General features: G+C 38.9%; 1 protein-coding gene across 1 annotated transcript; it reads right to left on the bottom strand.

Annotated features, from left to right (window-relative positions):
• Positions 1-14,463: 14,463 nt before the first annotated feature.
• tmem167a (transmembrane protein 167A) lies at positions 14,464-22,129 on the bottom strand. Its single transcript, XM_085294153.1, has 4 exons — positions 22,019-22,129; positions 19,438-19,547; positions 15,247-15,281; positions 14,464-15,130 (listed from the first exon to the last, which is right to left on the bottom strand). The coding sequence occupies exons 1-4, from the start codon at positions 22,019-22,021 to the stop codon at positions 15,060-15,062; spliced, it is 219 nt and encodes a 72-aa protein (XP_085150279.1). The 5' UTR covers positions 22,022-22,129; the 3' UTR covers positions 14,464-15,059.
• Between the last annotated feature and the right edge of the window lie 11 nt (positions 22,130-22,140).

The following is a 22,140-nucleotide window of genomic DNA, read 5'->3' as shown; positions in this document are numbered from 1 at the left end:
CCTTCATTTTAAAAGGGGAACCACAGTGTGTTCTGTAGGAAGCTGAGGCAATTTAGCTAAGCTTAATTTCCTGATGACTGCAAATGTAAAATGTTTTAAATACCAGACCCTACTTCTATGAGTCAATCTTCTCTGTATCATGGATGGACGCACAGTTAAATATCAGACACCACTGTTAAGCACATCTTTATTGGGTTTATACCAACCTTTTAGTTTAGGCAGCTGCTCATAAGTATAGGCCAACCCACAAAAATCAGGGCTGCACACAGCCGGTCAGAAGAAAGAACAGGCAGGATAAAACAGACGTGGGCAATTAATGTTCCCAAGGGGCCACACAAGAAACTGGGACTGTTGTGGATGTCCATACTAACTAGCTTTTGAAGAAATTAAAAGAATATTGAGCAGAACTGAGTTCAGCTTATTAGTGCAGAACCTCGACAGCAGCCTCAGGTTCTCATTTAGGCCTTTGGAAAAATTAATTGCCCATACCTGGTATAAAGGATAGACTTCCAGCTTTCATGTTTCACAAATGAAAGTGCCATGAACCTGCATTCTTTTTTATGGCCAGCAGTGGGCTACTACTCTGGCTGCACAAAGACTTCCAGTTGTATAGTAATCTGGTTCTTGATTTTCTTGCTCTGTGACCTCATTAAATGTCTCCCCTGATGACTTAATCAGTTTAGACACTAGTTTCAGGTCATAACTGTCATATTGAGTACTTGAAGTTCTTTTAATAAGTTTTGATCTTTCACAAATCTATTATTTGTACCTAATATTCAGGAGGAATAATGAGGTGTGAGGTTTTCATCCTGGTCATGGAACACTGGACCAGCTCTTTATCTTGTTCGTGTGTATGGATGTTTGCCCAAAGTGTGAGAGTTTGGGGTGACTCTAGTTCAGGAAGTAGATCAGGTCATTTACTAATCAGTAGGCTGGTGGTTCGATCTCTGACTGCTCCACTTTGCATGCCAGTGTATCCTTAAGCAAGATACCAAACCCCAAGTTGCTCTCTGATGCGTCCATCAGAGTGTAAATATGTGTGAATGTTAGATAGAAAGCAGAGTTTGAAGGTACTAACTCTCATTATCACACACATTCATACAAGCACTGTTTTCAATGTTTAAACTCAAGAATGCATGAATGTGTACAAATGGGTTAATGAGGCGTGTTGTATAAATCGCTTTGAATGCTCAAGAAAAGTAGAAAAGCACTACATAAAAACCAGTTCATTTGCCATTTATCTACCAGTCTACATGTGCTTTATGGACTTGAAGAAGGTATTTGACTGTGTTCTTTAGGGGATCCTGTTTGAGGTGCTTTGGGAGTATGGGGTGTCTGACCTGTGTTTATGAGGTATTTAGCTGCCACAGGTTTGTCACTGATTTCAAGGTGGAGACAAGTGGTGGAAGGCTTCCACCTTGATGGACTCAGGATCTTGTCTTTGCTTTTTGTGGATGACGTAGTTTTCTTGGCTTCATCAGTTAGTGAACTCCAGCTTGCACCTGAGCAGTCTGCAGCGAAAATGAGCACCAGGGTTTGTCCAAAGCTAGTGTTCTCAGCAGGAAAAGGGTGGAGTGACATTGCTCATCTGACATTTGATTAGGATGCCTCCTGGGTGAGGTGTTCTGGGAACGCCCACTTAGAGGACATGCTGGAGAGATTATGCCTCAGTATTCCCCCAGATGAGTTGGTAGAAAGAGACAGGGCCTCTCTGCTTATACTGCTGCCCCAGTGACCCAGCCTGGACTGATAAATCACAGTTGACAGTTGTTGTGATTTGGCGCTATATAAATAAAACTGAGTTGAATTGAATTGAATTGAATAAATGGACAGATGGATGATCATTCTAAGAGTTTATCCAGAATATGCTCATTGTCTAACAATTTGTCAATCACAAGTCAATAGGCAATGTGAGTATGTGGTGTCCTTGTTTTCTCAGTCAGATCCACCCCTCACCAGTTTCAAAACACCAAGATGGCTATGGCAAAAACTCAACTCAAGGCTTCATAACGGAGCTTTGTTAACCAGTGGGTGAAATCACAGAGGCTACGCCCATCTTTTATACTGCCTATGGGACAAATGAGCGTTGTCAACAGATGTCATATGCACTGCACTTTAGCAAAATAAGGAATTCCTAATAATTTCTTCAACAGACTGCAGAATATGTGATGTCTAGTGAGGAAAACTTGAATTTTAACTTTTATTCTCATGATTATTACTTTAATAGCCATCAGTTGTCCTCTTTTGGTAATTACCGAACTGTGTAGAACAATTGTATCCTTTTTAAGTGTTTCAAAGTTTCAAAGCATGGTCTAGTATTAAGGGAATCCCCTTTGCCGTCCACCATTGGCCTTGCATATGGGTGTCGTTGTGTTACTGTCATGTGACAAAACACGTGGGGACAGATTGCCACAGTGACGCACCAGAGACCACAAAATATGGCACATTTGGGGATTGTGGAAGTGTTTTGTCTGCTACATGCAGAGAATGACCGGAAAACGTTTCACACTGTAATAAACAAACAATGCTTTTGAAGAATGTGTTGTTATTCCTCTAACATATGTCAATAACTCACAGCGTCCTTTGTCTGCATTCATGGGAAAGTGAACATCACTATTGATCTGATTTGTAATTAATGTTCTGTATGAATGATCATTGGCTTATCCCTTTCAGTGGGATACTCTCCTCTGATTTTATTATTAGCAGTAAATCATTCTCTTGCATCCAAGTCTCCCAGATGAAAAGAACTGTTTTCATGTTGTTTTTAATTAGATCCAAATGGTCTCGATGGGAAAAAATACAAACAAATGCATGATGTGTGTTGTACACCATTATTTTTCAGTCCTGTAAGTAACAAATAATGGATTGATATCACTGTCAGATTGCTGCTCACATCATTCACAATGCAAAGCAACACAAAGTCAAGGCTCTTGGATAAGTTGGTCTCAACTGGCTGTTTTTTTCTTGCCTCCTTTTCCATATTTTTCACATATCTCTCCCGTCTGGCCTGTATTGCAAAATCATATGAGGTCTCATGCAGTAAGTAATAAACAGATGGCGAGCAATTCAAAAAAGCTGTTAAAATCTGGCGAATGCTTTCGAAGGAAAGTGTTCACCTTTAATTTAGTAGCAGCACATTCATCCCTATGACAAATTCATTTCTCACCGCTGGATCCACATGACACAATCAATGTGCATCGGGGGCCTTTGTGTCACATCTTTTGCAAAGAGCATTTCTGCATAGCAAAAAAAAAAAAAAGACTTCACTAGAAGCTTGAGTGCAGCCCTATATGATTTTGAAAGCCGGCAAGGTTAACAACTGCCATGAGTATATTGATCTACAGTTATGCAAAGTCCTATGATTTCAGGTTGAGATCTGTCATTTGAGACACTAATATTTCACAGAAACTAAAGAGGTTCAAGACTTCACTTGGTGTAGGTGCAGTCTCAAACTGTTATCGCTTTTAAAAGCCATTAAAATTTCAATTGTTACAGAGATGTGGATAACTTGTTTCTTTCAGCTTTACATCCCTGGTTGTGTTCAGCCTCAACAGACGCCAGTGATTGCTTGCACAGTCTCTGACGGGGAGCAAAAAAGTTCCAGATCAGCTGCTTCGTGTGCATCTCAGCGTCAGAGAAAGTTATTGGACACCTTAACTTCTCTGCTTGTGCTTTTCTTCTTCCTTTTAGGAGTTACTCAATGGAGCCTGGTCCCTCATTAATACAGACTTCTCACATTTGGGGAGCAGAGGGAGGAAGTGACCACATATGGACCTTGTTACCAGCCCTTGATGAAGACTTCGGGTCACAAAACAAGGGGCCGCATGGGGCGATGAGTGTGCAAGAAAAGGACACACAAGTCTACAAAAGTCTGTAATCCTGCTGTACAACCACAACGTCTTCCCTCAAGTCATATCTTTAGGTACTCATCAGTGTTGCCAAATCCTTAGTTTGACCACAGCTGCTGTACTTGATGATAAAGAGCCATGTGTATCATTCTTAATACATAATAATTGTACTAGCAGTGGTCCTAAGTGGCTGAGAATGATGAGTTGAGTCTGATAAAGTGAGGTAACACTGTGAAAAAAGGTTGGCAGGGTATACAGCCGGACTTTTGAAGACCGGTGCCTTAAGATGAAGAGGACCTGGTTCTCTGAAAGGAAATGACCTATAAACAGACTCGTGAATGTCAGTCCAAACATTCTCATGACTTCTCCAAACAAAAAAAGGAAAAAGAAAATATTTCACAGTGAGCGAGCTATCACCCCTCTGCACGTGTTTGGGTTAAACACCTGTGCAATCTGTAAAGCATAAGTGACATTTTTCACCATGTACTTTGAGAATTAAATGTAAAAACAGTCAATGGATAAATATCAGTGGCACTGTTGAGCACTGCCTCTATAACAGAGAGATAACACCATGATATATGTTGCTTTTCAAGTCATTCTTAGAAACTGAGTTGGTGAATCAAGCGGGCCCAGTTCAAACATCTGTTATCAGTTTGTTTTGATCACCTTTCTTCAGCTAAGATGACTAAGAGGAGAGCATACACTTGAAAGAAATTGATTGTTAACCACAGATTAACCCAGAAAAGACGTTTCTGGTCTTTAAACATGTATGAGTAAAATAAAGACTCATATTTATCCGCTTGTTGTTGCTGTTGTGGAGTCAAAGCTAAGTGCAGGGAGGCCTGTTACTATGAGACAACCCTCTCTCAGCCTGACTCATGTCTGAGAACAGGAGGGGACAGAGGAGCCTGTGTAGCTCTCCCAGTCTCCGTTCCCACATGAGAAAGCTTGTCTTTTTGTCCTGTCTATTTCTATTTGAGAGAACACGCAAGTTTAAAAAGAAAAATGTTCCTGGATATGAACTGATCTCTCAATGATCACAAAAATGAGGGAATCTTTGTTATCTGACTGGAAAAGACAAAACACTGAGCATATGTTTGACATGTGCAGTCTTGCAAAATATTATATATCTTAAAGGCCACTGCGGCTTGTTGTGATCAACCATCTTACTGCAAATTTTGCTCTTCGCACAGCACTTTCGTCATTGCATCACATACCAGTCACACCCATGGACAGAGAAAAATAATGATGATGAGGAGACTCAGCAGCAACTGGAATAAAAGAGAAAAACATTTCCAAACAATATGGAACAAAATAATCTCATAGACAAAGGACATTTTGGAATATAAGATCTCCATAGTTCTCTGTAACAAAGAGGTATTTGTTAGTGATTCAGAATAAACTGTATCCTGTTTTAGAGAACAGTGGATATGTTTTCCACGCACATTTAGTTGGGCTCCGTACTTTAAGAAAATCTTTGCACATTAAAAAGCATAAACCTGCACATGACAACTAACTATTTAACTTAACTATTCTGTTATTTCGTGAATATTTTAATGATTTGCGTGTGATTCTGACCTCCAGGGGCTTGATCTGCTGCTCATCCTGTAAGATGAAGAGATATTGTTAGTCGCATGAATGTAACTGATCACCACGGGGTTAAAAAGAAAGTGTAAATGTACACTATATGGACAAAAGTATTGGGAAACACTCTTAATCTATGAATTGACCTATTATGGAATCAACATCTTCAGGCCACGGGTTTCCATGTTTAGGTACTTTGGTCCATATTTTGTGCAATCAATCGCATGTATGAGTGTTAACTTCAGTACAAAGTTGATTTGAGGGTGTAAAAGTCTCTCACCTGTTTTGACTGTTATCTTCTCTAGTTTGTTTTGGCTAATTTGCCATGGTTGGCATAGAAGGCTGCCTGTTGCCCAGTTGTAGGTTGTTACTGGTGGGGGTCAGGATAGCCCTTCCATGGTTGAACTCTGTAAGTATAAATAGTAGGGTTATTAGGTAGTATTAAGTAGTATTCGCTACTTTTCTTTACAGCTTTAATCTAAGAATGATTGTAGACGTCAGCAGGGTTAACTTGTCAAGTCAGACTTCCTGATTTAATAAACAGTTTTTTAAGTGTCAGTCTGAACAGTAATAATGTATAAAACATGTTTCTGAAACTGATAGGGTTCAGTTATCTTCATTCATTCAGTTATCCTTGTTGCATCTGTGGCTAAAGGTATTTTTAGCACTATTAAGTGCTTCTTAAGAAGCGGATGAATCGAGGATCCCATTGTTTTCTTTGTGAATCACTTTGTGTATCAGATGCTCCATTTTCTTTGCCATCTACCTCAGCACGGGCACGTTTCAGAAGTGGTGGCCTTTCCTGCTTGGTTTCAACTCAAAGTAATATTTAAAAATCAGTGCCATGACCCCAGTATGCGTGACTGATTTGATGCTTAAGCTATCCAGGCACTGAGTTTGTTTGGGGAATAAGGCGAGGTCATCCTGCAATGTATGTGCTAAATGATCCTGTTATGAAAATAGATAAATAAAAAGGGAACACAGTTTACACTTTGGATTATTACTCACCCTTTTACTTCTGTGATCTGACAAGCTTGTGTTAAAAAGTCCCGGAGAAAAAGATTTGTTTCATGGATACGTTTTCTTAACAAACAGTTTGAGGAAATAAAGCTATCAGAGTGCAAGTGATATTTGGAAACTCTTCGTACGCATGGTTTTGAGCTTCCCACGACAAGATTTCTGTTCTGTGTATTGAAGGTTCATTTAAACATGACGCGCATGACATGCTGATTCTTCCAACTTGCACCAGGGAAAGAGGTCAGACAGACTACAGTTTCATGAGAATGAAATTTACTTTTGTTACAGCAACTGAAATTTTTATGGAATACTTCTGCTACTACTACTGTTATACTAATAAAAGCTTCTTTTTTTTTTATCCACAAGGGGTCTGCCAAATCAAACACACAAAGTTATCAGCATGTTTGATTTATCTGATTTTTATGCCGGATACTCTTCCTGACACAACCCCAGAGGGATTTGTGTTTCCTTTCAACATCAAAACAGGGATCTTATGTTTGTTAGGCAACTATTACCACTAATAATAACAATGATAATGTTTTAGAGGCGTGGTCCCGCTCCTGATATTCAGATAATTTCTCTCCAAACCTTTGACTGACAGACGTGATGACAGCCTTAGCCATTTACTGCCTGCTTGGCCTTCCCTCTGCTAATTGGACCTGTTTGAGCTGTTTGAGCTTTTAATACCATGAAAAGGCACTTTTCATGGTATTATGTGAAAAATAACATGTTCTACTGTGTGGTGCAGACTGTTTTTTTTAGCACCAAATGGCACAAATGTGTGTCTGTGCATTGCAACTGTACATTTCGTGGTTACAACTTGCTAACTAAACCTGCTAATCTTGCTAACTAAAAACTCCCAAACTTCAAAAGACTCCAAAGAAAACCCCCCCAAAAAACTAACATGACTGCCCTTGAAATGCTTTTCAATACAGTCTACGGTAGAAAACCCAACCTGGCAATGAGCATGTCTATACTGTCCCTCTAGCTTTTTACTATTTCTCAGTTCTTTAGAAGAAAACAATACTCTGAGCATAGCATAACTGTTGTTTTCATTGCGCAACACCAAATCCTTTGGTTAACTGAGTGTGAAAATTGTGTGATTGCAGCCCTCTACGCCAGTGTTTTGTTGATTTTACTGTAAATTCAGCTGGAGTGCCAAAGTGTTGCAGGCCAGTAAATAAATCAAATCATAGGCTTGTATACTAATTAGAAACAGTTCTTATCTGTTAGACTTTTCATCAGTCTTATGAAGATGCTTGTGTTCTAAATTCCCACAGCCGTACTCCACGGGGTACAATTTCTGATACAGCTGGAGATTATTCATGTTATTATTTCTCAATTTGTGGCTACACCCATGAGTGTCACTCTAAGATGGGCATCTGACAGTTTTTGGGTTTTTTAAAATGTTTTTTTGTCAATGTTTACGTTGACCAGCTGTGTCTCACCACAGTTCTATGAGTTACACTTCTGTGATACATGTTACTTTGCCAGGAAGGGCCTTGTGGTTTCAATGAGTGTGGATACACTATGCATAATGCCAACATTAGTACAGGACTACAGTCCAACAACAAATATAATATTGTACAGCCTCCTTTTTAAAGAAAACCAATAAAACAGATGAAACACTAAGAGTCACTTAAAGTCAGACCAGTTGAAGGCTGAGGGAAATGTCCCTGCAAAGAGGATTATAGACCAATAAAGTGAGTTATGGTTATGTGGGAGAGTCGTGATAAATCAAAGATGTTTACAGAGTCTTCTTGTGGATGTAGGAGAATCTTAATTGTACCGTGCACAAGATATTCAGCTGCTTTCCACATAGCACTGTGCAACCCCTAATATTTAAAACTCAGTAAATATACAAGAATCAACTTATTTCTGAGTTCTGCACACCAGGATTTATTATGTGTCTTGTGTGTCTTGAAAATCTTGTTTACTACAGGCAGCACAGCTAGTATTATTTTCACCTCGTGAAACTGTGTGTTTGTGACAGATGGCCAGATGTGGTCCTTATGACATCTACTCTAATGGGAATTTAACCAATGGTAGTTTTATGCAGTTTGGTAGGTGTTCATAAGCCCATCTGTCAGAGAACCAATTTTTCAACACTAACCCTGCAAAATACAGTCACAAAGCTTTACAGCTGTATAAACCTGATTCTCTGCACTGCCAGAGAAATATGAATAATCAGGTGAACTCAGGCATGACTTGCTGTGTAATCACAAGTAATTAAGTACAATTGCCTCCATTTGTGATTTGTTTCCTACAAACAATGCTGGAATAAATATTGGTTGGAGCGAGGCGTCATCAAGTGCTCATGAAACAGCTACATGTGGATGTATGCGCTGACCCCACACCTGTATATCATAAGAGCGCTAACATTTGTTCAGATCTGCTGTACTTATGTCTGATATTCTTCTTTATCACCAGGGTTCACTCAGCTGTACAAGTGCAAGCTGTTACAGTATCTGTGTTGTTCCATCCTCCACACGGTTCCTATGGCAGCTTTGAGGGTTGAAGCGGAAGAGCTCACATCCCCACTCATTACTGGAAACATGCCTGCTGGACTTCTGTGACCGTCTCATCTGCCAAAGTGGAAAAACTGTTTGGTTTTCCTAGAAGTGATAGAGGAACTCAAACTCTTCAACCACTTTGCACTACACATTCACGTGTTTCTGAAGCATAGCATATTTACATGTTTTCAGACAGTTTGGTCATTATCCCGGGGGAAATGGTGGTACTATAAACTGGAGTTATATGCTCAATATTCAGTTTAAAATGTAAATACAAGAATGTTGAAAAAAAAAAAAAACCAGTCACGGTGGGAATGAACAGGACATTTTTCAGATGCTTTCATGGTTTTGTGATTTTGAATACACCTTCACTGCAAAATAAAATGCATCATACTTCATAAAAATACAGTGACTAAAGCCTTGAGATTGCCACATTTGCACATAGATTTATGGGCAAAATATTAATTGAACAGTTAGCATAAAACGTTTACTGTGCTTATAGCAAAGTACAAAAAAGGGTGACTTTGATGAAGTGAACTGATTCATTGTTGATAACCAGAATATGTAGAGCAAAACCATTTTTTCTGAACAAGAAAAATTGAGCCTTGGTCACTACCAAGTTGTGTTAGGTACTTACACATACAGTGTAAAAGTAATGTATAGGTATGTATATATAACGGTGTAAATAACTGGTCCAAATGGCTACATATAATTTCCAGTGTTTCCACTTTATATTAATATGCAAAGACTCACGCAAGTGAGCCAGTATCACTGCAAATGGGAACACTTTAATCAAAATGTGGACACAAGTGGTCAAAACCACACTGTAAACCTTCAAACTCCTGTTGTTTAATTTGGCTGGTTATGAAGTCACTTTTCAGTGAATGTTTACTTCATGTCATTATTAACTCAGCCAAAGATGTTGGGCTTTCCAGATCTGTGGAACTGCCTTGGCGTGCAGAGACTCCTCCTGCTGCAGGTTAACAAGCCAGGCTGAGATGTCCCAATGAAGAAACTGTGCCACCTTCAAAGGAGACACATATTGGCCACAGTGGCCACAGGAGTGAGTTAAAAATTTTCCTTATAGCATTGCTGGTAAAAATGACTGCATGTGGAAGACGTTAGAGTGATTAAAAATATTGACTCTACATAAAATAAAGTTTCAAGTACATACCTGATTAAAACATCCAGCGTCCACAATGGGATCATTCACACAAATTGTCATCAGGCAGGTGACTGACCCAGACTTGCCCTACTTAGAGGATATTGGTGTCCTTTAGCTACCAAAGTCGTTTACTTGTCATTTGTGCTCTCGTGGGCAGAAAACAGTTTGGATCTTTCTAATGAAGAAGTGAGGACAGAACAAAGGGTTTATAAAAAGAATGTGATGTCAAGCATTTTTAATCATAATAATGAAGCCTTTGTAATCCTTTATGTCTAAAAGTTTGGTTGTGTGTCTCAAGCTAGAAGCAGCCACAAGAGAGAAATTACCCCCGTAGGTATCAGTAAACCAAGAAGCCTCAGGTTTTTAGATATATAATCAAGAAAGAAAATATAGGGCCAAAGGGAGACTGATCACAGAGATACACCAATAAGGAATAATCCACTACTCGTGAATGTTTCCCTCCTTTACTCCCTGTCATTATCTTGCTGACATTCTCACCCTCCGGCCATCTCCTGTGCAGCTTTCTTTCTCTCCATTCATCTTTACCTTCCTTTACAGAACTGATTCAAACAGGCTCCACTGAAGATTTTAAGGGTCAAGGTCTGTTTGGACACTTCTGGTTTGCTCAGCAGGAGATGGCAAAGACTTTAACGGCCTGATTGCCTTTGAAGTCCACAAAATGACAGCAACCTCTCCAATATGATCAAAGGAGGACAGAGGCAACACAATTAGAGTAATGTGCTTTGAATATTCTCCTTGTTGACTAATGATGTCAAAAAAGTACTTATGATGTGAACTATTACAAAATTCTCTTGAGGGAAAATTCTGGAAAACACAATAGTATATTAATATGAATTTTACATTGCCCAGAAACATTATAATGAAAAAAATACCTCACTAATCAAACAAACAAGCAAAACCAGAAATCAGTGAGTTCTATTTTCAGTCATTTTAACTTCATTTCCATTGAAAGGTAGAAGGGGGATTTTGGAATAGATGTCTAAATTTAATGGCCTTTCAATACATGTCTCTGGCTACTCCTCTAACTTTGCCGGTTTACAAAGGTTAAATATATTTTTAAAAGTTAATATGCAAGTGTAGTTAAGATACGATAATCATAGGTATGAATGTTATGGTAAATTTAGGCTTGCAATGTTCTTTTTTTTTTTTTGGAGTGGACTGATTGTACAGGATACATCTTAGATGACTTTAAAAAGCAAGAATTGGGTCCAAAAAGGTTGAATGGGGTTTTTCTGTAATCCACACAGGCTCAAATATATACATACACCCAGACTAATATTTGGATAAACGTCACTTAGTAAACTGCACAGTAACCAGATGCTATCAACAAACTTCTGGCATAAGTCTGGTAGGATATTTGACCACTGTTTATGAAAGCATTGATACAGTTCATTTAAATTGGTTGGTTTTCTGACACAGACCCCACTTTTAAGCATAGTCCACAAATTCTCAATAGTGCTGAGCTCAGGGCTTTGGGAAGGCCATTCCAGAAGCTTAATGTTAGCCTGCTTTATCCATTCTATGACCAGTTTTGATATGTGTCTTGGGTCACTGTCTTACTGGAACATCCAATTGTGTCCAAGTTTCAACTGTCTAGCTGTTGATTTGAAATGAAGTTGAAGAATTTGGTGGTAGTCTTCGTTCTTCACTATTCTATCCACTTTTTGCAATGTACCAGCATCAGTGGCAGCAAAACAGCCACAGAGCATGATGCTACCACCACTGTGCTTTAAAGCTTGTATAGTGTTCTGAAAGCCTTCCTGTTACTCCTCTGAGCATACTTTTTGTTATTGTGGCCAAATAGCTCAATCTCATCTGACCAGTAAAAAGTTCTTTGTTGGTCAGCGCCCTCTCAGTCCATAGTGACTGTAGACAGTGACGCTGGTGTTCCAGCAGTTTACAGCATGTTTGAGCCTTGGTGGTTCCTGGGCTGTTTTTGGACATCCTAACACATTTCTTGTCATGGGAGGGTGACAGTTTAGGTCTGAATAACTTATACTTACACATCATTGTTTAAACTGATGATCTTGAAATACCCTGTCATTAACAAATGGCGCCAAGAGATCTTCCCAACTTGTAAAATACACAGTTCTTCTTCTTATATCAACTTCCTTGGACTTTCCCATTGTTCTTAGTACCGTCAAAACAAATCACTTTTGTGCTGGCAAACAGAAAGCACCAGTTGTAATAAATCATGATCACCAATGTGAAGTTAATATGCCTTGGCTTTGTCAAAATAACACTCTTAATAGAACCTTCAGCATCATTTATTAAAAGATTTAAGTGAGTGAGTCTGTATCTAAACTTTTGACCCTGTGTGAATTAGAGAAAATCTAATGTAAATCCAAACTTGTATACCAAATTCTTGTTTTTTAAAGTCATGAAAGATGTGTGATTACAATCATTGCACCCTAGAAAAAAGAGCAGTTCAAAGAAATCATTACAACCCCGAAATTACCACGACATTCATGCCCATGAAGAGTGAATGTAAACTTCTGACCACAACTGTAACTTTGTATAGGATATACAGAAATAGCAAGTCTGTAACTAGGATTGTTTAAATACTGAGGGCACGAGTTAAAAGTTTATCCGTTCAGTTCTGACACTGTAAATAGATACAAGGTGCCTTTTGAAAAGTAGAATCAGCTCCCAAAAATTGTTATTGTTTAAATGCTAAAAAAAGATGTCTGACATTTACAGTCTCACTTTGAATTCACTATCCTGGCCTTTTATAGTAAAAGCTTTATTTTTTCTAATTAGAACAGCGATACATCAAATCATGAGGGAATCAATACTTGGATCTTTTTTTTCTTCTTCTGTTCACATGGCAGACAGAGACGCTTTATGATGTCACCATAACATCACATTTTATTTAGCAGTCAGTTAAATGAGTTTGCTTCACATTGTTAAGCACAGTTAGTTTAGACTGTTTGGTTGCCATGCCGCGGCTGGTGGAGCCGAGAAATAAACATAACTTTTAAGGACAGAGGCAATGATGCTCAGCAGATGACATTTAAAACAGAATTCTGACATAAGAAACAGGACTATTTTTGTGCCCTTTGCCATTTGGCATCCCCTTTAATCAATCCTGATCAGCCAATTCAAACAGAAAAATCAGAGCATGCATTAAGTGAGCGAAGTCCTAAAGTTTTTTTAGGCATCAATTCACTGCACTTCTGCCAGATGTTCATTGCTCATTGCTTGGCAAATGTTTCCATAGCTTATGGGAGATTAGGAATAATGATCTTGACCCAAAAAGAAAAGAACAATTATATGTTTAGTTTGATTTTTGTCCCCAAATTACCCTACCAGAGCAGTATGCAGCTGCCTACCGCCAGTTTACGAGTTATTTCTTCCATCTTTCCTACATGTAATTGAACCAGTGATAACAGCTCCTATCATCAGCTGAAGCAAGGAGCATCAGTTCTTCCATAGTGTCTTCCTTTCATCACCCAAGACATTAGCTCAGTTCATTGACCCAGTGATATCCTTCGTACCAGTATCTCTGTTCCCCCAAATAGAAACGGAGGACTGCTCCGCTGTGTCTGCTCTATCTGCGTCATGGCCTGATAATCACAAATTTACCAGAAGGCTTGATGCTTTATCTCAACCGAGGAGAGCTAAAACGGTTGCACACCAATATAGGATCTATGTTCTCTAACAGGGAGTCTGGATCTGGATACTCATCAAGGGGGTGTGTGACTACAAGTGTTCTTCTTTAGTCTCATCCTCTGTACCCATAAACAGGGAGAAAATGTGTGAATAACTTTAACCCCCCCCCTTCATATTTTCATGAGAAACCCACAATGCAGTTGTACTATTTCCTGAAACAATACCAGGCCAGCATTTCTTAGGATTTCACCAATTGGTCAAATTCTGTGGCTGACAAAACTTGTCAAGGCTTTTTCATAAGGACTTTATAATTTAAGCCTGTTGCAGGCAGTTTTATGATGTGGTCACATGTGGAATTTTGGTTTCATGCAATTTATCTTGTACACAGTTCAAAGATGAAATTACCAGAATTTGTCTAAATAAGCAATCACACATAGTTGTAACTTTTCTAACATATTCTGGATCTGTTTCAGAGGCTACTAAATTTTCTCCAGATTTTTAAAGCAGAACTCTTGACCCTCTAAACAGCTCTAAAAAGATTCTTGCATGTTTATAAATAAGTACTTAAATAGTAAAGAATGACACAAATCTATCATCAACACGTATTTACCATGTTTGAAGTCATAATTACTGACACTTTGTACAATGTGGCAGAAAACATGAATCATAAGCTTTGTTAAAAAAGAAAAACTTAAAACCACACTTCCAAAAAAAAGGGACTTTAATAAATAGCTGCAAACCAACTGACATTAAAAACATCAGTAGCTCTTTGAGGCAAAAATGTAGGACAACTAGACACCTGAAGAGCTTTAATACCATTTTGTTTGCTGTACCCACCATTTTCAACTCAACAAACAGGAAGGTAACAAATATAAGTCAGCATGTAAACAGATTAAACATTTATTGGGGTCCTCTTTGTGAAGAATTTCAAACAGATTAATCAGCTCCTTATAGTGACACAAAATGATGGAAAAAATCTGTTTGAAATGTTTAGACAAACTGTATCATTTGATCCCACAAATAGCAGATAACAGAAAAGCGGTACACTTGTTCCTCCCACACACACACTTAAACGTACAGACCTGGAAGTCTGTGGAGGGATTCACACAAATGCTATCAGCTAACCCCCTCCTCCATACACGGGCTCTCCGTGACTCAGTACGTGATGTCAGGTCTCTCTTTTTACATTATCTAACTGATAAGCAAAGGAGGTCTTATTGTGCTTCTAGGATCATCCTGTCCATGTCTTTGTGTCTCTCCATTTCTCCAATGTTTCCATTAGTGGGTTTCTTTAGATTGCTACTGTAGGAACAGTATACTAAAAGCCATGATGACACAGCAGCAGGCCACCCACGGACTCTTCCGCTCACCTGGAGAAATGCAATAGTGCAGTGTTTAGGCTTTGTCAGGAAACATTTCTGCATGCATGTATGAATAACAATATGACAAAGTAAAAAAAAACTATATGGGGCAGTCATAGGCTTACCTATTCTGGCACACTTCCAAAAAATTCCTAGAAGCCTAAAAAGTAAAGGAATTACAAACATTACAAACAGGAACTCTGATATTAAAAGCTCAAAGACCTGTGATGATATGTGCACATACAGCAACAGAGGTACTCCACAAAACCCAAGCAGCCATCGGATGTCAAGTTCCATGTGAGGAATTTACAACGTAGAGGGAAAAGACGAACAGCAGGACATCTCATATGGATTGAGCACTGAGGCAAATGAGACATTTTCACTTCTTTTGAGAGCTCTGTGTGTCTCTGCATTTAAAGCAAACTTTTTAAACTTTCATTCTCACCAGATGGTGTCAGCATCCCATTGTACAATTTTTTCCTCAAAGTTGTCTCTGTATAACAGTTACATTTTGTACACTTGAAGCTAAGATTTGTTTTTGAGTGTACTGCTATTTTTCTTTATAAAACACATATTTTCTTGGAGATGGTATTCCCCTTAGATTTTGTGCCTTTCCCTACCACACAAGAATTATCTGCGAAATGTGTGGCATCAAATCAACCCAAATAATGTCTCATGCCTCAGTCAACAAATCAATCAAGGGGGAAAACTATTAAATCATCCCATATGACATTCTCAGTCTCAAGCGCTTGTCTGAACAGGATGTCCCTCCCTTTTCCAATGCTGTGTGTATGTGAGTGAAACTGTTTCTGGGATTTGCCAGATTTATTAGAAATGAATTACAGAACTTATACAGCCAAGAATAATGTTGATCCTGAAATTATAAAAATCTGCTTTACTTCTGCTACTTTACTGGCCTTAATAAGCAGCTTCTTATTAACCAAGTGTTTTGGACAGACAAGCCTTACTTGATAAAGGAACGACTTTAATATGAGCAAAAATACAGGCGTAAATTACTTGAAGTGCACCATTTCTATTATGAAAACTGACGGCGTCAGAACCTTAAAGGATGTTCACTTATCATTGGTGGTGTGTGTCTATCAACAATTGCCATTGCTCAGTGTGGACAGAGTAAGACGAGGACAGCAATCCCCTTGCGACTAGGAAAAATCTGGAACTGATTGCAAGTAGTTGTGGTATCCAAGTGGTCACCCCACCGACCTTTTGATTCCAAGTCTATTGCAAAGCTCACCTGGTAGGAGGCAACTTGTTTCCAAACAATCGCAGTCTGTAGCAATGAGCAAACTCATCTGTGAAACATCTTTTTGCAATGGGCTGCTTGACTCAATTGGTCGTCTTAGGGTGTTTTCACACCTGCGCTGTTTAGTCTGTTTAAATTGAGCTCAGGTTCATTTTCCCCCTTGGTAAGATTTGTTTGTGCAGTTGTGAAGACAGTAACCGCACTTGGGTGCCATTCAAAACAACCACACCGGAGGAGGCGGTCTCGGTGCATTTCCAAACAAGCACCAGAGCGGTTTGTTTATGGTGCGAGCGTGATCTGACCCCAAACTGGACCAACCACCAGCTGTATGCTGCAAGTTTGAACTAAAAAACATTAGTTTGCAATGCATTCTTTGTATTCTTAATGTGGGGAGGTTTTATATATGTGCAGGTCTGTACGGTCTAGCAACTAGCCAAGAAATCAATGTAAATTCTCAGTTTTCTCACACTGCATCTTCCTCCTATATTTAATTTGTTGCTCCTCTCCTGCCCCAGACACATCTGGCCAATGAATGGACTGAATATTTTCACAGTTTGCACTTCGCCTGGAGTTCTCTTGGACTTTTCTCTGTAAACCAAAACCACGGGGAAAAGCTACAAGTTTACAAACTCATCAACTGATCGGATCAGAGTAAATGAACAATAGTTGTGAAAACGCCCTCAGTTATATATAATAGCATGGTTGCTGATCACCTATGGCAATCTGCAGTTTAATTGCAGACCTGCTGCAACTACATCAGTATTTGTGGAAGAATTTCTGAATTTTTGTTAATGGGTTTCAGGCTAGAATCTGAATCCAAGAAGAAAATGTGAATTTATATGTGTGTAGATCACAGATTTGCAATTTACAACTACAGGGAGTGCAGAATTATTAGGCAAATGAGTATTTTGTCCACATCATCCTCTTCATGCATGTTGTCTTACTCCAAGCTGTATAGGCTCGAAAGCCTACTACCAACTAAGCATATTAGGTGATGTGCATCTCTGTAATGAGAAGGGGTGTGGTCTAATGACATCAACACCCTAGATCAGGTGTGCATAATTATTAGGCAACGTCCTTGCCTTTGGCAAAATGGGTCAAAAGAAGGACTTGACAGGCTCAGAAAAGTCAAAAATAGTGAGATATCTTGCAGAGGGATGCAGCAGTCTCAAAATTGCAAAGCTTCTGAAGCGTGATCATCGAACAATCAAGCGTTTCATTCAAAATAGTCAACAGGGTCGCAAGAAGCGTGTGGAAAAACCAAGGCGCAAAATAACTGCCCATGAACTGAGAAAAGTCAAGCGTGCAGCTGCCAAGATGCCACTTGCCACCAGTTTGGCCATATTTCAGAGCTGCAACATCACTGGAGTGCCCAAAAGCACAAGGTGTGCAATACTCAGAGACATGGCCAAGGTAAGAAAGGCTGAAAGACGACCACCACTGAACAAGACACACAAGCTGAAACGTCAAGACTGGGCCAAGAAATATCTCAAGACTGGTTTTTCTAAGGTTTTATGGACTGATGAAATGAGAGTGAGTCTTGATGGGCCAGATGGATGGGCCCGTGGCTGGATTGGTAAAGGGCAGAGAGCTCCAGTCCGACTCAGACGCCAGCAAGGTGGAGGTGGAGTACTGGTTTGGGCTGGTATCATCAAAGATGAGCTTGTGGGGCCTTTTCGGGTTGAGGATGGAGTCAAGCTCAACTCCCAGTCCTACTGCCAGTTTCTGGAAGACACCTTCTTCAAGCAGTGGTACAGGAAGAAGTCTGCATCCTTCAAGAAAAACATGATTTTCATGCAGGACAATGCTCCATCACACGCGTCCAAGTACTCCACAGCGTGGCTGGCAAGAAAGGGTATAAAAGAAGAAAAACTAATGACATGGCCACCTTGTTCACCTGATCTGAACCCCATTGAGAACCTGTGGTCCATCATCAAATGTGAGATTTACAAGGAGGGAAAACAGTACACCTCTCTGAACAGTGTCTGGGAGGCTGTGGTTGCTGCTGCACGCAATGTTGATGGTGAACAGATCAAAACACTGACAGAATCCATGGATGGCAGGCTTTTGAGTGTCCTTGCAAAGAAAGGTGGCTATATTGGTCGCTGATTTGTTTTTGTTTTGTTTTTGAATGTCAGAAATGTATATTTGTGAATGTGGAGATGTTATATTGGTTTCACTGGTAAAAAGAAATAATTGAAATGGGTATATATTTGTTTTTTGTTAAGTTGCCTAATAATTATGCACAGTAATAGTCACCTGCACACACAGATATCCCCCTAAGATAGCTAAAACTAAAAACAAACTAAAAACTACTTCCAAAAACATTCAGCTTTGATATTAATGAGTTTTTTGGGTTCATTGAGAACATGGTTGTTGTTCAATAATAACATTATTCCTCAAAAATACAACTTGCCTAATAATTCTGCACTCCCTGTATGTATCACTGTTCATTGCTGTATTATCACAGACACAGCATGTAAATAGGCAACTTGATCTCATTTAATTGCAAGCTGATAGCAGACTGACTCTGATTTCAAAGATAATGAGTTTGCAAATTCATGGCATTTGGTCGCAATAACTGTTGTCTCCAGCCACAATTTTCCTGTTTTTACCAGCAGAAACACTGTAAGTGACTGCTGTGTAGAAATATTTCAGCAAGCACTGATTAAACTTGCAGAATCATTAGATTTGAATTTTCACTCTTCTACACTGCTCCAAGGCTCCACATTTAACTGTTGTCATATGCATGTGAATGTCTCCATCTATTCTGAAAGCATTAGACTGAAATTTACTGTTTTAACCTTACCTTTAATTTCTTGTAAGATGATCTATAATGTTATAGAACCACAATAATATACTTTACATACAGATTACCATTCTGAATTATTACATAGTGAAATGAAGAGTGATCAAGCAATTTGCCATTATTGCTGATAATGAACTTAGAAAAGATGAATGATTTAGTCATTTTGATCATTTATACTGCTCAAAAAGACAAAGATGGGAAGCCAATTAATCATGTCAGTGGTGATTTTTAAGTAGCCCATCTTACCCAGTCTTATTCTTGTCCAGCAGGCTGGGGGCCATTGCTCTGATGTAGGCACAGGTACAGATCAGGAGGAGAATCACAGTTAGCAGTGACTGGAAGTTGAAAATGGCTGACTGCAAGATGAAAGAGAATGATACATTTAGTACAGACATAATACAATATGTCATAACAATTTAAAAAAAGTGAACTCGTGACAGTTTTCTGTAATACTGATCTTCAGCTACGTGCAGAGAAGATAGCTGTTGTGCCAGTTGTTCACTTTGGTGCTGACTGACTGTGCAGAACGCTTTAGAGTTATTATATTGTCAAAAACTCAACTTAAAATCTGTTTTTTTATAATCTCATATTCAGAATTACACAGTGAAAGTGCATATGTAGACTTACTTACAAAATCAACTACGTGCCTAGAAGGTATTATGACCTCCCTCACAATCAATATCTTATACAGTACTCTGATTTGCCAAAATGAAGACCAAAGTCCAAATGGACTCAGTTAGTCCTTATCATCAAAAGGTGCAACACTTAAGATTTTCACTTCAAAACTGTTTTAGACATTAAAAAGATGAATAACAAAACTAGAAACAGACATGCCACTTATGAGAATAATTAACTGTTGCATTAAAACAATAGCTACTACAGTGTTCTACCACATATATAGATCGAACAGTCAGTGAATATACCGAGCCCACAGTCCAACATAAATGGGGAGAAAACAAAATTAGCTCCCCAGAGACTGTATTTTTCTCACACACAACCTGTGAGCCAACCCACTTCTTCTTGCTGATCACACTTTTTGTCAAACATGTTGAAGAATTGGCAGTCAATACATGAAACCTTGTAGACCACACAGACAGTACTTTGGACAGCTGTGGACACCAGGGACACATGAGTGCTCTTATCCTACCATTTTTTAGTCTGCTTGGAGGGAACATTTACAGTTGGTGCACTTGTAGACATAGTTGAAAAATCCACACTGTCACAACAAATTGAAAGGCACTCAGATGTCTGCACAGATCGTTGCACCGATGTAAGAATTGAAAGACGGTCGAGTTATGAATCAAACTTAGTTTCAGATACTAAGTGATTTTATTTGCTACTGCAAAAGAGCCTTTAGCCTTCTACAGAACAATGTACCTTGGAGATTGGCCTAGATAGATTAGAAAGGTTAACTAGTGGAAGCAATCCTGATTATTTTTCCCTGGAAAAAAAAAAGCAAGGTCGATCAATATTTATGTATTTGTTCATAACTCACCAGCAAACTGCAACTCATGTCCACATCCTAATCTAAGAAACAAGGTGTTTTGGAATTGAATCTGGTTTATTAAACACCCACACAGTAATTATCCAGTAATCTTCACCTTATATATTGCCAGTAATTTTGATCTTTGTATTCAACCATTTGAAAGAACTTTATCTACCACTGAGTTACAAGAGAACAACAGCTCACTCTTTTGTTCAGTTGGTGCTAACCAGCTAGTCCAAGCCTTTCATATTAGCTAGCTCACAGACCAGATTGGTAGTGCAGCTGCAAGAACCAAGACCGGAATTTGCGTTCATCTGCAGGATGAGAAACTAAATGGAAAAACTGCTGATCATATTGGCCAGTCTTTCGCAATGTGAATGGCAATATTTACCATGTGCACCTCATTTTACAATGCATGTGCACTTATGATCAAATCAAAGGTAAATCTAAAGGAAGGACTTTGTTATTAATTTATAACTGTCTTAATCTTATGGCACGCCAAAGCAACCAAGGGACTCTGCAATAGATTCTAATCCAACTCCATTGCTCAAGTAGTGAGCATGATGAGTTTACAAGTACATTTAAGAACTAACATAGGATTTAAACAGGGGTATTTAAAGTCTACACCTTAAAATAACTTCGAGATTATGAACTGCTTCTATTGCTGAATTTATAATATCCCTCAATAACTCAAACTGTAATGCTGTTACAGAAAATAAGCATCATTTTACAACGACTTAACTGGTGTCGTACACGTAATGTTTAACTTTTAAAAATGAAATGTTATATAATTAACCACGTTCCCTGTTTCTGTTGGTTCATCATTTCATCATTATTCATCATTTGGGCCCTCTTAATAAACGCTCGTCTTTAAAATTCTACTTTATGGAAACAATTAATTTCACTGGTTACATATTCATTTACGAGTTTTAATTCGAAATACCCACGCATGCAGGCAGTAGTCCATGCTCCTTGTCTAGCTACGTGGCATACGCCTCAAAACACTACGATGCTAGCACTCGTCGTATTTAAAAAATCAGAGATAACTTGACTTTTCTAGCAAACGACTCCCAATGACACATCAGTGCGCGCACTCGATGAAATAAAAGTTTAATAGCATGAACGGAAACGTGACATTGTGGCTAGATTTGCTAAACTTTTAGCCTAACTCAGCTAACCACTATTAGCTCGGTAGTTTAACATTTACTGTATGTTCTACAAGCACAAGCTGCCATCACAGTTTATCACTGATACAGGTCATATCTCCAATACGTGCGATAAATAACGCTTAAACGTCGCTGCAAAAGATCAAAAAGATCTGCTTTAGCAAAACAAACTTACCATTTTTGTAAATGGGAATCAAAGCCACATCACACTTCCGCCTCCCTGGAACTTACGTAACGAAAGCGAAGCACGGTTTGCGTGACGTAAGGACGCACTGCGCTGTCGCTGATTGGCTCAAA

The sequence above is a fragment of the Mchenga conophoros genome, linkage group LG12 (genome assembly GCF_057382185.1).
Source record: "Mchenga conophoros isolate Kocher_MC1m ecotype Shallow Benthic linkage group LG12, M_conophoros_male_GT1.1, whole genome shotgun sequence".
In the NCBI taxonomy this organism is placed as follows: Eukaryota; Metazoa; Chordata; class Actinopteri; order Cichliformes; family Cichlidae; genus Mchenga; species Mchenga conophoros.
The sequence above is the reverse complement of the archived record's forward strand: the minus strand, read 5'-3'. Positions and strand labels throughout refer to the sequence as shown.